General features: G+C 44.4%; 1 protein-coding gene and 1 long non-coding RNA gene across 2 annotated transcripts in view; one reads left to right on the top strand and one right to left on the bottom strand.

The window, feature by feature from the left end:
* Window positions 1–266: 266 nt before the first annotated feature.
* The window catches only part of LOC135717403 (uncharacterized), a 232766-nt gene continuing 218283 nt past the window's right edge, over window positions 267–14749 (top strand). Inside the window, exon 1 of the long non-coding RNA XR_010520314.1 lies at window positions 267–282. This is a non-coding gene — a long non-coding RNA (uncharacterized LOC135717403). The remainder of the gene's footprint in view (window positions 283–14749) is intronic.
* Snrk (SNF related kinase) overlaps window positions 380–14749 on the bottom strand; it is a 178055-nt gene continuing 163685 nt past the window's right edge. Inside the window, exons 10-11 of the mRNA XM_065239457.1 lie at window positions 13001–14704; window positions 380–2127 (exon numbers count right to left, since the gene is read on the bottom strand). Of these exons, the coding sequence (XP_065095529.1) occupies window positions 1711–2127; window positions 13001–14704 (2121 nt within the window). The 3' untranslated portion in view covers window positions 380–1710. The remainder of the gene's footprint in view (window positions 2128–13000; window positions 14705–14749) is intronic.

Genomic DNA, 14749 nt, shown 5'->3' with positions numbered 1-14749 from the left:
GTTGTATAAAAATACAAATGTATTTTAGCAAGGGGACCCCCTTGCTGCGCCAGCGATTAGCATACATTCTGGTTGTCTGAGTTGCTATCAAAGTTGTTCGCAGCATTTAGCTTTGAGCGGTAGATGACGCGATTGTGAGGAAAACGCGAGAGTTGCTTCTTGATGAGTCTTCTCGATTAGTTGGCTTCCGTTAACCCATAAAACTAAAACACTGAGAATGCAGTTTCTGTTGCAACCTGTTTCCGGTATGACTTAATTGTATGCTTTGATGGTGCTGTGTCTGTGAATTGTGAAAAATGTGACTCTATGAATTACCTACTATATCGAAACTTGCTACCATTGTCTGGCTGGTTCGCCTCCCCCAATGAAATGTCAGCCGTACAGGTGTGTGAACTGTGAGTGTGAATGTGCTTTATTTTCTTCTACGGTTAAGATAAAAGTTAGTTCGTACAGTTTTGCACCCATTGTTAGTAACTTTTTTTTGTCTGTTTTGCTTGTTTGTGACTCTTTACCGTCGTATTAAAAAGCTTGCATCTACCTAAAATGTCAACACGTTTGATTTAAGTGATTCGTGTTTTTTTTTCTCTATGTGTTCTAAATGTCGACAAATGATGGTAATGTACAAATTGGCAACTTTTTTCCATTACTTTTTACTGGTGCCTTCCGTGGGGCAAGGAAGAAAGGGTACCTAAATTAAACATGTTGTATTTTTTTTTTGTAATTTAAGAAATTACTTTATCTGCTTCCAGGTTTACATTGATCTTCCAACTTTTTTTTCTATCATTCCATCGCGTCAAGTTCCTGTGCACAGCACATACAAAGTATATATTTATGTTTGTTCTTGTGTGTTTGTGTGTGTATTTATGAAACTATTAGTCTAGCGCAAAACAGTAGTTTACAAATTTAAATACATATCTTTCTTTCGTATCCTATTTACTTGTGTAGTACACAGAATTACTTACAGTAGTTAAAGTTTCCTTATGAAAAACATATACAAAATATGGACAGAATTGCTATTCAGAAAATCAACCGTTTATGTAGTTAAGAAAAGCTGCAGGTAGCTTTACCTTTATTTGTTTGTTGAATCAACGGAAAACCTAAGCTCATTGTAATTATTGCACATAGATTCCAAATCGATCGATTCTTTCATTTGTTCTTCCATGTTGGTGGGGTTGGTGCGGTGCAGTCGTATTGTTTTCAAAGGGAAAGAATAATATCTAAATGAAACGGAACAATGAATGGGTCCATATTGGAAACCGAGCCGTTTGCCTCTGCCCACGAACTGATATTCGATACTTTTCGAGATCTCTCTTTGGCGCTTTTAGCTGTATCTTCCGTGTACTGTTTGTGTGTAAGCTACACAATTGTCCGGCATTTCTTACAATGTGTGAAATTGCTCGATTTTGCACTAACCATATCCGTGCGTGCTATATTGATATTCACGGAATCATTGCTAGAAATGAGTGTAGGTGTTGTACAAGATGATTCGATATGATGTCGAATGTTGGACGAACGATCATCAGTCAAACTACACTTAAGGAACATTCAGGCCTAGATCTAGAACTAAAACCAGATGAAAATGGAAGCGCTAGTGGATGATGATAAAACGATGACGATGAGCGAGTGAACCGGTGCGCAGAACTCGTGCTAATTTCCCTAATCAACAGCCAAGGTACTTAATATGAGATATTCGACTCCGTACTACATTTACTACGCGGTTTTGATTGGCACTGAAGCAGTGGGTCCGGCTCCGCCAGTTGCCAGTCCGCAGACTGGGCTGGTAGCACCACCGGTGGCCACAACCAGCTCCGCCGGCGACATACTCCCGTTGGACATGGCCGTGTTGGCACCGGACGGTAGGGCGATAAAACTGTTGCCATTGTGGTTGATGTCCCCATCGCTGCCGAGCAACCGGGAACCGCTCAGACAATTTTTGATGAAGCGATTCTTCTCGTTGAAGATGGTCGAATGGCGTGCGTTGGAGTTGGCTCCGCCGCCACGTGCCCCACCGCTGCCGTTCGGATTCACATTGATCTTATCCCGCACGATCGACCCGCATGATTGGGCTTTGTAGAGGCGACCTCGCTGGAACAGACCGGACAGCGGAACGTAGATCTTTTTGTGAACCTGTAGGAAAGGTTGGAAAGGGTTAGACTGGTGACTAAAGAGGACTAGGCCGTGACGGTTATGGTAAAAATGCTAATTTGCATTAGGCACATCGTCGGAAAAGGTGGAACACTCACTGCTTAAAAGCGTCACCTGAAAAAGCTTCAAAATTGAAGAAAAATCGTTTTGCTTGCTCAATTTTTGACTCAAAGTTGTGTATCAGGTATTTATTTATTTTAAAATTTCAAGCTGAACATTGCATTAAATCCTAAGTAACATCGACAGATTCTCTTCGTCTTTCTCTTTGTATCCTGTGCAAAATAATATCCAAGCAGGCCTTGATAACATGACAATTAATAAATTCAGAATATACTGTGCTACCGAACAGATAACAAGTACTTTTACTGTGTGCAGGAATTGGAATCCGAATATACCAAGGTACCACACCTGGCGACGAGGTTAGAGATGAACTAGCCTAAGGCTAAAAATCTCTTTAATAAAGCTTTAAAAAAAACGACGAGGATTAATTGGAAAATCATCGGAACACTGGTAAGAAACCAAATTAACAAGGAGAGAAAAAGGTTTTTCTGAACATGGCCATAAGATCCACTGCTTAAAGCAGGACACTCTGTTGCTAAGAGCAAGGAAAGGCGTAAAAGCCTGTGTAAAAAAAAAAGATCCACTGCTAAAGACAGGACACTCCGTTGCCAAGAGCAGGAAAACGGGAAAAAAATACGCTGCCAAGAGCAGGGAAAAAAAAAATTTGATGCGTTACCTTGGTAACCATCGCTATGATACATATATTTTTTTTCAGGGCGAAAAGTTACCAAAATGGAAGGATGGAATATAAACCCATTCAAGTTCAATCATCTTCCTGAGACACTAACTCGGAGGGAATGGATGAGATGGAAAAGGAACTTCGAAGTCATCATAGCAGCAAGTGAAGAGAAAAACGCCACAAAGCTCAAGAACATACTCCTGGCGAAGGGAGGTTTAGAATTGCAAGATTTATTCCATTCTATTGATGGAGCAGATGTCGTAGAAGATAAGGAGCAAAGAATCAATCCGTATAAAACAGCAATTGACAAACTCGATCAACACTTTTCACCGAAGCAGCATGATCATTTCGAAAGGAATGAATTCTGCAAATTATCACCAGCAACTGTTCAGGATGGAACAAGCGAAACGTTGTCAAAATTTGTTATGCGATGTTCGGAACAGGCGAAACGATGCGATTTTGGAAAAACGAGTGCAGAGAGTCGAGATTTAAGAATTATAGATAAGGTAATCTATTACGCGCCAACGGAGCTTAGAGAGAAGCTACTGCAAGAAGAGAAACTAACATTGGCCCAACTCACACGGATGGTGAACTCATTCGAATCAATTAAACTACAAGCAAGAGCGATTGCGGGAACAGGATCAGGAAACGCGTCGTTTGTCACAGCATCGGAAAACATTGAACGAATCAACAAATTGAATATGTGGTGCTTGGTATTGCTTTCAATCAGCGCACCCCTCGTGAGCGAACAGAGAAAAAGAGGAAGTGTCAGAGTTGAAAAACACGTGAGACAATAAAGAGCTCCTTGAGATTGTCGATTAAAAACAACAAGTTTTATTCGTTTTATTTATTCGCGGTCCGCGTTCGCGCCCCACATTGGTGACCCCGACGGAGAAGAACCGACTGGATAACGTTTCCATACATTTCTTCAACGAAAATGGCAAACCCGAACGAAAACGCTGGCGTCGCCGTAAAACTTCCGGACTTTTGGAAGAACGATCCTGTCATGTGGTTTGCACAGGCAAAGGCTCAGTTTGCCCTCGCTTAAACTACAAGCAAGAGCGATTGCGGGAACAGGATCAGGAAACGCGTCGTTTGTCACAGCATCGGAAAACATTGAACGAATCAACAAATTGAATATGTGGTGCTTGGTATTGCTTTCAATCAGCGCACCCCTCGTGAGCGAACAGAGAAAAAGAGGAAGTGTCAGAGTTGAAAAACACGTGAGACAATAAAGAGCTCCTTGAGATTGTCGATTAAAAACAACAAGTTTTATTCGTTTTATTTATTCGCGGTCCGCGTTCGCGCCCCACATTGGTGACCCCGACGGAGAAGAACCGACTGGATAACGTTTCCATACATTTCTTCAACGAAAATGGCAAACCCGAACGAAAACGCTGGCGTCGCCGTAAAACTTCCGGACTTTTGGAAGAACGATCCTGTCATGTGGTTTGCACAGGCAAAGGCTCAGTTTGCCCTCGCGAATGTTCTTAGAGACGATACGAAATTTTATCACATTGTGGCCAAAATCGACCAATCGGTCATTTTCCACGTAACGGACTTAGTGTCGAATCCGCCGGTGGAAAATAAGTACAGTACGGTGAAGAATCGTTTGATCTCGCGTTTTCAAGTGTCTGCAGAAGGAAGGTTGGAACGTTTGCTGAGTTCCTGCGATTTGGGTGATATGCGGCCAACACATATGCTCGCAAAAATGCAAGAGCTGGCAGCAGGATTAAACGTAACCGATGAGCTCTTGAAAATGTTGTTTCTTCAGAGAATGCCCCCAAACGTTAAAGCCATTCTCACCATCAGTGACGGAACTATCGGTAAATTGGCGGAAATGGCCGACAAAATGTTAGAATCTTCGTTGTCCCACGTCGCAGCTGCGTCGATGCCCACTGGAAACAACGATATGGAAGAATTGCGAGGCCAAATCGCGGCTCTCACTACCGAAATTAGGCACATCAAGGCAAACCGCTCATCTCGTAGCCGTTCGACATCACGTTCGAGTCGAAATGCAAGCGATTTCGAAATATGCTGGTTTCATCGCAAATTCGGTGGTCGCGCTCTCAAGTGTCGAGACCCGTGCCAGTTTAGTAACCAAAAAAACTAAACTCCCGTTCACCCGAATCGGCGGGGGTGGACGGAGCTCCGGAAAGTCGCCGTATTTTGATATTCGATCGTACCAGCAACACAAAGTTTCTTATCGACACCGGTTCGGATGTTTCGATTCTCCCAGCTTCAATTCGTGAGCGTTCGAATGGAACAGCACCTTTCGACCTCCATGCTGCAAACGGTTCCAGAATTAAAGTTTACGACAAACGATTTCTCACGGTCGATCTTGGTCTACGTCGGAGATTCAATTGGCGCTTCTTGATTGGTGATGTAGGTGTTGCGATTATTGGAGCAGATTTTCTGGCGTCGTACGGAATCCTCGTCGATCTTAAACACCGACGGTTGATTGACGGACTTACTAAATTATCCTCTATTGGGGGTATAATAGACACAACTGTTCACACCATAACCGTGGTCGCCCTAGATCATCCTTTCCGAGAATTATTGACTGAATTTCGAGAAGTGACGTTGCCAACTACAATTAAAACAACGATCCAGCACGATGTCACCCACTACATTCAAACGAAAGGGCCTCCCATAGCAAGCAAGTGTCGTCGCCTCGCCCCAGACAAACTAGACGCTGCTAAGAAGGAGTTCCAGCTGATGAGTGAGCTGGGTATATGCCGTCCGTCTAGCAGCAGTTGGGCTAGTCCTCTCCATTGCGTCCCGAAAAAAAAAACGGTCAGTGGAGATTCGTCGGTGATTACCGTGCTTTAAACCAGGTAACTGTTCCAGATCGCTATCCCGTACCACATATCCACGACCTGTTGAATACGTTTCAGGGCAAAAGCATTTTCACCACACTGGATCTCGAAAGGGCGTACCATCAAATTCCCGCGGAAGAATCAGATATTCCGAAGACGGCCGTCATAACCCCGTTCGGGCTTTTCGAATTTACGAGGATGCAGTTCGGATTGTGCGATATGGATTTTGTTGTGGTGTTTGTAGACGACATCTGCATAGCTTCGTCAACGGAGGAGGAACATTATCAGCACGTACGAGCAGTGTTCGAACGACTCCGATCTTACGGACTTGTGATAAATGTTGCCAAGAGCCATTTTGCGGAACGAAGTGTGGAATTTCTTGGTTACCTGGTTAGCAAGGATGGAGTACGTCCACTTCCAAATCGCGGCGATGTAGTCGTCAAATTTCCACTTCCGACGACTGCCAAAGAGCTTCGAAGGTTTCTCGCACTGGTTAACAGTTATAAACGGTTTATTCCTCATGCCACTGACACCCCGATCGAATTACGGAGACTTATCCCAGACAACAGAAAAAAACGATTCCAGGAAGCTATCATGGACAGAAACCGCCGAAAAAGCGTTCCAGGAATGTAAAACTTCGTTAGCGGACGCCACATTGCTGCATTTTCCCGATGCTACAAAACCGCTAAGTTTGCTCATCGACGCGTCGAACACAGCAGCAGGTGCGGTTCTCCAGCAGTTAGACGAAGGACGGTGGAAGCCATTGGGCTTTTACTCCGAAAAATTTTCGCCAGCGCAGCTCAAGTACTCAACGTTTGGTAGGGAGCTTACTGCGATGAAAATATCCGTACAGTACTTTCGTCACCTACTTGAAGGAAGGAAATTCATTATATTCACCGACCACAAGCCACTCACAACAGCGTTAACTTCAAGTCCAAATTTCAGATTGCCGCACGAAGAACGATATCTACAATATATATCCCAATTCACCAGCGATATCCGGCATATCAGCGGGGAATTGAATGTTGTTGCGGATGCACTGTCAAGAATCGAAGCAATCAACGTTCCTATGGCAATTGATTACGAAACGGTTGCCAAAGACCAACAGGCGGACGTCGAATTGAAGCATCTTCTATTAACATCAAGTTCACTGAAACTGGAACCTCGGAAGACCCCCCTGGCATCTGTACCCTTGTATTGCGACGTTTCACAAAATAAGGTAAGGCCGTACATCCCCTTGCAACATCGCCAGGCAGTGCTGAAACACATCCATGGATTAGCACATCCGGTAATTCGTTCTACTCGTCGATTGGTTGCCGATCGATTTGTTTGGAAAAACATGAATAAGGACATCAAGCAATTTGTTCAGAACTGTTTATCCTGCCAGCGTTCTAAGGTTCATCGACATACGAAAGCACCAATCGAAAAGATTCCCCTACCGGATAGCCGATTTCGTCATGTGCACATGGCCCTAGTGGGTCCGCTGCCCCCTTCGAATGGATATCGTTATCTGTTAACAATCATAGACCGTTATTCTCGGTGGCCGGAGGCGATTCCATTACACGATATGACCGCCGAAACAGTGGCTCGCGCATTTGTCGATACGTGGATTGCACGCTTCGGAATACCTGAGACTGTAACGACAGACCAGGGAATGCAATTCGAGTCGGACCTTTTTCGTGAGTTATCAAGGGCGATAGGATCAAAACATGTTCGAACGACAGCTTACCATCCACAGTCAAATGGTTTGGTGGAGCGATTCCACCGAACACTCAAGGCGTCCATAATGGCAGTGAGTCAAAAACATTGGACTGCTGAACTTCCTATAATCTTGCTTGGACTGCGAACGGCTTATCGATCCGATTTCGGATGCTCGGTAGCAGAGTTGCTTTATGGACAGACGCTGCGTATACCCGGAGAATATTTTAAGTCAACAGACGAATATAACGATCGCACTGAATTTGCAAAACAACTGAAATCCACTACGCGCAAATGGAAGCCTGCTGACCCAAACCATCATGTCAAACCGGCTGTATTTGTAAATCACGAACTCCAAAAGTGCAGTCACGTGTTCGTGCAAATAGATGCTGTGAAGAAACCACTTGTGCAACCGTATGAAGGGCCGTACGAAGTAGCTGATCGTCACGAAAAGTTCATGGATCTTCGAATAAATGGGAAAGTTCAACGAATCTCAATCGACCGCATCAAACCGGCATTCATCTGCGATCAAGGAGTGGATGGTGCTTGGTATTGCTTTCAATCAGCGCACCCCTCGTGAGCAAACAGAGAAAAAGAGGAAGTGTCAGAGTTGAAAAACACGTGAGACAATAAAGAGCTCCTTGAGATTGTCGATTAAAAACAACAAGTTTTATCCGTTTTATTTATTCGCGGTCCGCGTTCGCGCCCCACAAATACATCAGCAAGGCAAAACCGTAGCACCTGCTACCGTGGTGGATTACAAAATCATCATGCAACCGATCGTGAATGTCCGGCCCGAGGAAGAAAATGCAAAAAGTGTCATAAAATAGGCCATTATGCAAAAGTATGTCGATCAGGACAAATTTTCAAACAACGATACGAGGGACCACATTCACACCATCCAGAGAAAAGAGCCAGGTATGGAAACGTGCGTACTATCGTGGCAGAAGAAAAATTTGATCGAACTGAACCAGAGAGCTTCATTTTTAACATTGGTGATGGTGACGAATTTCTGTGGGACAAAGATTGGAGGAGTTTTGGTTCAGGTGTTAATCGATTCAGGCAGTTCAAAGAATATTATCGATGATGCGACCTGGGCCTACATGAAGAAACAAGGTGTGAGAAGCTGGGTTCCACGAGATGTTCCTAATACAACTCTTCGAGGATACGGTCGAGAAGCTAAACCATTGGAAATCGTACACGTGTTTGAAGCCGTCATTTCAGTGGAATCAAATAGCAGCAAATTTGAAACCATTGCAATATTCTATGTTGTGGTAGGTGGATTGCAGTCGCTACTTGGAAAGGAAACTGCGAAGTGTTTAAGAGTGCTGAAAATTGGACTTCCGTATCCTGAGCACTCAATCAACGCTGTGATTCCAGTAGCGAAACGGCCATTTCCCAAGATGAAGAATGTTCAAGTAAGGATTCCCGTTAATCAAAATGTCACTCCAATCGTTCAAAGAGCTCGTCGTCCTCCAATTGCATTACTTAGTCGGATTGAAGATAAATTGGATCAGCTTTTGGCAAACGATATTATCGAATTCGTAACGGGACCATCGCCTTGGGTATCACCATTGGTAACCATTGTGAAGGACAATGGTGATCTACGCCTTTGTGTGGATATGCGGCGACCGAATCAAGCAATCCAGAGAGAGCATCATGTGATGCCTACGTTTGAAGACTTCTTGCCCCACTTTAAGTCATGTCGATTCTTTAGCCGATTAGACATTAAAGATGCTTTTCATCAGGTAAGAACTCTAGAAGAGAAAATAATATTGTAAAAGTAGTCGAATATTTCGGGGGTTACATAATTATAGAAATTATACATGTATAGATAGTATACTCATGAAACTCTATTTGATTTCGACTTCTTCAGATTGAGCTGGAAGAATTGTCCCGATATATAACAACCTTTATTTGCCATAAAGGATTGTTCAGATACAAGCGGCTAATGTTTGGAATTTCCTGTGCTCCAGAGATGTTCCAAAAGATTTTGGAACATATTCTATCAGACTGTGAGAATGTTGTAAATTACATGGATGACATAATAGTCTCGGGGGACACTGAAGAAGAACACGATGAAGCATTGAGGAAGGTGCTCAGAGTACTTGAGTTCCGGAATGTATTGCTTAACAAGGACAAATGTATTTTTAAAGTAAAGCAAGTTGAGTTCCTTGGTCATCTGATTTCATCGGAAGGAATTAAGCCAACTATTAGTAAGGTTGAAGCGCTTCAAAGATTTCGCGAACCAAAGACTCCAGAAGAAGTAAGAAGTTTCCTGGGTCTTGTATCGTATGTCGGAAAATTCATTCCCGATTTAGCAACAATAACGGAACCTCTAAGACAACTTATCTGCAAAAATAATAGATTCACGTGGGAAGGGAAAGGAAACATCAAGACAGTTTTGAGCTCCTAAAATTGATGATCGCTGATGTACAAACTCTCTCGTTTTTCAATAACACGTTGAGAACTCGAATTATAGCGGATGCTTCTCCAGTGGCTCTAGGGGCAGTCCTTGTTCAATTTAAAGGTAGAACTGATGCTGATCTTCGAATTATAAGCTATACGAGCAAAAGCCTAACCATAACCGAGAAACGTTATTGCCAAACAGAGCCGTTAGAGATCATTTTCTCACTTTCATCCTCGCCGTGTGCTCAAATTGAGCGGTGGGTATTAAGGCTCCAATCCTTCAAGTTCACCGTGAAATATCGGAAAGGTTCTGGAAATATTACTAACTCACTGTCTCGGCTGGTAGTAGCAGAGGATCCTGTTGAATTCGAAACAGACAACCATTTCTTAGTTCTCGCTGTTCAGGAATCAGCGGCGATTGATGTAGGGGAAATTGAAGTTGCTACTAGATCGAACCCTGAACTTAAAGCTGTTAAAGATTGTCTTGTATCAGGAAACTGGAATAACCAATTAGTGAAGCCATTTGAACCAATTGTGTGAAGTTGATTTTCTCCCAACACCTTCATCCAAGTTACATATGTGCTCGCTTAATTCTAAGAGGTAGAAGCAGTGTTGGAAAAGTTCACCAAAACAATAGCTGCAATTTCAAAACCTATCGACTAGATGCCTACGTCAGATGGCGACTTGAGTGGCGAATGTTTTCGCACGTCTGAGGTACATGAGCAAATCGGCAATCATCTCAGTGGTGGCGGCGAGGGCACCCCTTATCATCCCTTGTCAACAGATGACTTTGGGAAAGAGGATGCTCGATCCGATTCGCACCTTCCTCAACATTGCCCTTTGCTCGCTTTCTACTTTCTTTATACAATTTTCACACTGCCGTACCATAACGGAACTATTAACTATATACTTTCATCTTCTCATCTACCGTATGCGTGATAATGTTTGCATCATCGTACACATAAGGTTCCCGTTTCACCTGTGCATACAATGCCTTGGTTTTCTTTGCTTATTTACTTAGTTTGACAGTTGCACCATGACGAAGTGGCAGCGTATTCGTGATTTGTCCAACGCGCAAATGTCGCAAAAAGACATTTCAATCGCCGTGGGAGTGTCCCGGTGGACCGTCAAAAGGGTTTTAGACCGAGAAAAGAAAGGACAACTATCCGCTCCGCGAAGGTGGCCACAGGTCGTCCGAGGTCAGCTCGGGTTCCGAGGGTTATCGCTGCTATCAAAAGGAATATTCGGGTGAATCCAGTGCGTTCAATAAGGAAAATGGCAAAGGAACACGGGATCAGTGACTTTACGGCACGGAAGATCGTAAAGGAAGGTTGCGGGGCGAAGTCGAGGGCACGGAAAAAAACTCACATGATAACCAACCGCATCCGGGAGCTACGAGTCGAACGATGCAAGAAAATCTTGAACTTCCTTAAGCGAAAAAATCCGGTCGAGCATGTTTACCGTCGATCCCGTATCAAATTCCAGAACCGACCGGTATATTAGTTCTCTTCCGGTAAAAGACGTGGCCGACGAGCACAAGAACGTGTATCTGACCAAGCATCCTGCTAGCGTTATGGTGTTTGGATTGGTGGCTTCCGATGGTAAAAAATCGGACCCGGTGTTCATTCCAGAAGGCGACAAGGTCAACACGGAGGTCTACATCGGGATTTTAAGTAAGTATGTTCTTCCGTGAATCAAAGAACAGTACGGTCCGAAGCCAAATGTTGTATTTCAAGAAGATAGGGGCTTCGTGCCACACCTCGAACCGCACTCAGAAGTGGGCGAATGATATGTGGCCGCCATCCAGCCCCGATCCTAATCCGCTGGATTACTCAATATGGCGCGTTATGAAGGCCAAGGCCTGTTCTAAACGCCACCCGAGTACAGCAAGCCTCAGACAAACATTGACCCGTACCTGGAGAGAAATTGATCCAGACTACATTATTAGAACCTGCCGTGCATTCCGGAAGCGTGTGGAGGCCTTACCTGCAGCAAGTAGAAACTCAATCGATGATTAACATAGTTTAATACCCCGTTCACATTACAGCCTATATCACGTAATATAGGCTGTCTTGCAATAAGCACTCATACATAGGATTTCCAGTGAAAACTAGATGTATGAGTGCTCATTGCAAGACAGCGTATATCACGTGATATACGCTGTAATGTGAACGGGGTATAAGACTCTGATAAACATACCCCCTTTAAATAAATAAAAAAAAACTCAAAAACGAAATTTTTGAGATTTTTTTAATTTTGACATTGCTCAATGGTGCAAACATTATCACGCATACGGTATCGTATAAAATGTCAACACTTCCAAGACAAGTCAATAGGATTTCTAGGGGATCTCTGAGGTAGCTTCCAGGAGAAATCGTAAGAATTGTCCGATGAACTTTCAGAGAAAGTCTTGGCAAAAAACTATTAGATCTACAGGAGGAAGCCAGAAGCACTTCTAGGGAAAACCGGAATAGACTTCCAGGAGAAGTTTCATGAATGTACCGGTGGAAGTCAATAGGAACATCCAAGGGAAGTCAAAAAACATTCTATTGCCACTTAAAGATGGATGAAAGCTGCGAGGAAAATTCCAAGAAAAGTCATGAACATTGCTTATCGCATAGTAGCTTATTGCGTGCTCTCAACTTAGTGTTCTAGATGCACTTCCACAGTTATTAAGTGAAAGCTTTCGATGCCTGTACCATTTTTGCATTAGTATAATTGTATGGCAAGTACTTTCCAGCCCGAAACATCCCTAGACTGGATCGGGAATCAAACCCAGCCACCTCCAGCATGATCGTGCTTGGTAGCTGCGCCTTTACCGAATGAGCTAAGGGAGGCTTTCGGGGATGTCTAAATAATCTTTCTAAAGAAGCTACGACGAATCAATATTGTGCTACCGTTCCGATTCAAATTTCGGACGATTCAAATTTCGGACACTTTCATTTTTAATTAAATATTACATCCAGTTAGAAACAAAGTAATAATGTTAGATGATCGTGGAGGGCACTAGTCAAAAAAATTTAAAATTTACAAGACATGTGGTTCATATTCGACCGAGATAATCAACTTTTAAAAGTGTCCGAAATTCGAGTTTAAGTGTCCGAAATTTGAATCGGCACGGTATATGTCAAACGGCTACGGATCCCTTCCCACACCCATCACCTCTCCGAGCCCCGGCCCCAAAACATACCTGAAAATATCGTCCGAGAATTTTAATCTTCTTCGTGCTTTTGCCACTGCTCTCCGACGCGTTCAGTGCTTTGGTGAGCTCTACCACAATCTCGATGTCATCGCCCGAGGGAGGAACCGCCATACCATTTTTGACCTCAACCGGGGCATCCACACTCGGTGTTGAACTATTCGACGACGGTTGCTGGTGGTGATGCTGCTTCTTGAAGGTGTGGAATATCCGCGCGCTGAACCCTTTCGGTTTGCTAGGATGGGTGCTACCAGCAGCACAAGTACTGCTGCCGGTGTTGGAGGTGGCCGTTTGACTATTCCCGCATTCCGCTGGATGACTGCTGTTATTGCTAGACTCGTCGAAGGAACCATTATCCTCCTGACTAGAGGTGGTGGTGATGGTGGTGGCGGTGTTTTGGCTTGGCTTCTCCCCATCGGGAATTTCTGTTGGCACGGTAGATGATATGGCACCGGCAGCCGCGGCAGCAGCAGCTGCTGCAGCGGCCGAATGGGATGTCTCGGATTCCTGTACTTCGGTTATCCGATTTAGGGATTGACTCTCACGAAGTCGCGTCTCCACGGGTCTCCTCCGACCTCGGTGTCGACGGAAATCAACCTGTTGGGAGGATTTCTGACGGTTACCGTTGCCGGAGTTTCGCTTCTCCGTGACTGTTTGGTTACTGCTATCGTTATTAGAAGTGTTATTCGTAGCTCCACTCATGATGGCTCTTACGCAAGATCCGGCCTGGTTGCCGGAAGGTGCTGCAGCATTGCCCGGATCTTGTGAATCGCTTGAATCATCATGAGAATCACGACGTTGGGTCTGTGGTTTCACAGTGGAATCGACGATTTTGTGCGCTCGCTTTTTCCTATTTTCCGAATCGTCATCCGAAGCGTCCGAACTACTGCAGGAAGCCGTCCGAGATTTGTTGAACTTTGTCCGTCGATGGACATTGTTGCCATTTCCACCTTGACTTTGGGTTCGGACGTTGAACTGATTCCTCACCACCGGTCGAGGAGTTGTCGTTGTACTATCCGAACTCCCAACATCAGTTCCTTCTTCAAAAATTTCATTCAAACAATTAGTGTTCGAATTTAGGATGGTATGTACCCGCGTTGGCGATGGCATCGTCTTGTATTTGGGAATATTCGAAGCATTTTCAATATTAATTGTCAACGGAGTTGTTATGGTCGCACTACCGGTGATGATCTTCGTACGGACCAACTCCGAATCCTCAATACTGGCAATGCATTTATCAAACGAACCGCCTCTAACGTTCCCCTGGGGTTTGAGGACGGATGTTTTCTTGGAAAAATCCAACCCCCTCTTGATCTCCGGAACCTTCCGATGTAATCCACCACCAGCTATTCCGAGCCTATCTTTGGTACAACTATTTTCACTCGTAATCAACGTCACATTCCCGATTCCTTCGAATGCGCTCTGTACTGCCGAAGCGGAGTTTTCCTTCGCTTCCTGCTCCTGCTCCTGCTGCTGTTGCAATTCCTTCTCATTGGCTTCCGCTTGCTTTTTTGCGTCCACCTTCAGTCGTTCGGATTCCGCTATCCGATCCTGTACGGTAATGTTGAGCCGGCCCTCCGATCGGGAACCCCGGCGGTTCAACGGGGTCGACAGCTCCTCGTGACCAGCACCAGTAACGTCGTCCTCATCGTCCTCTTCCTCCTGTACGATACTGCACTTCCGGCTGCGACCAGTCTGTGGAAAATCGAAGCTACATGTGAGACTGTGTCCAGATAACTA

Source organism: Ochlerotatus camptorhynchus, unplaced genomic scaffold (assembly GCF_037179485.1).
Source record: "Ochlerotatus camptorhynchus isolate MF236.1 unplaced genomic scaffold, CSIRO-AGI_Acam_v1.1 ptg000006l, whole genome shotgun sequence".
Lineage (NCBI taxonomy): Eukaryota > Metazoa > Arthropoda > Insecta > Diptera > Culicidae > Ochlerotatus > Ochlerotatus camptorhynchus.
This window is presented reverse-complemented; position numbering and strand designations above follow the sequence as displayed.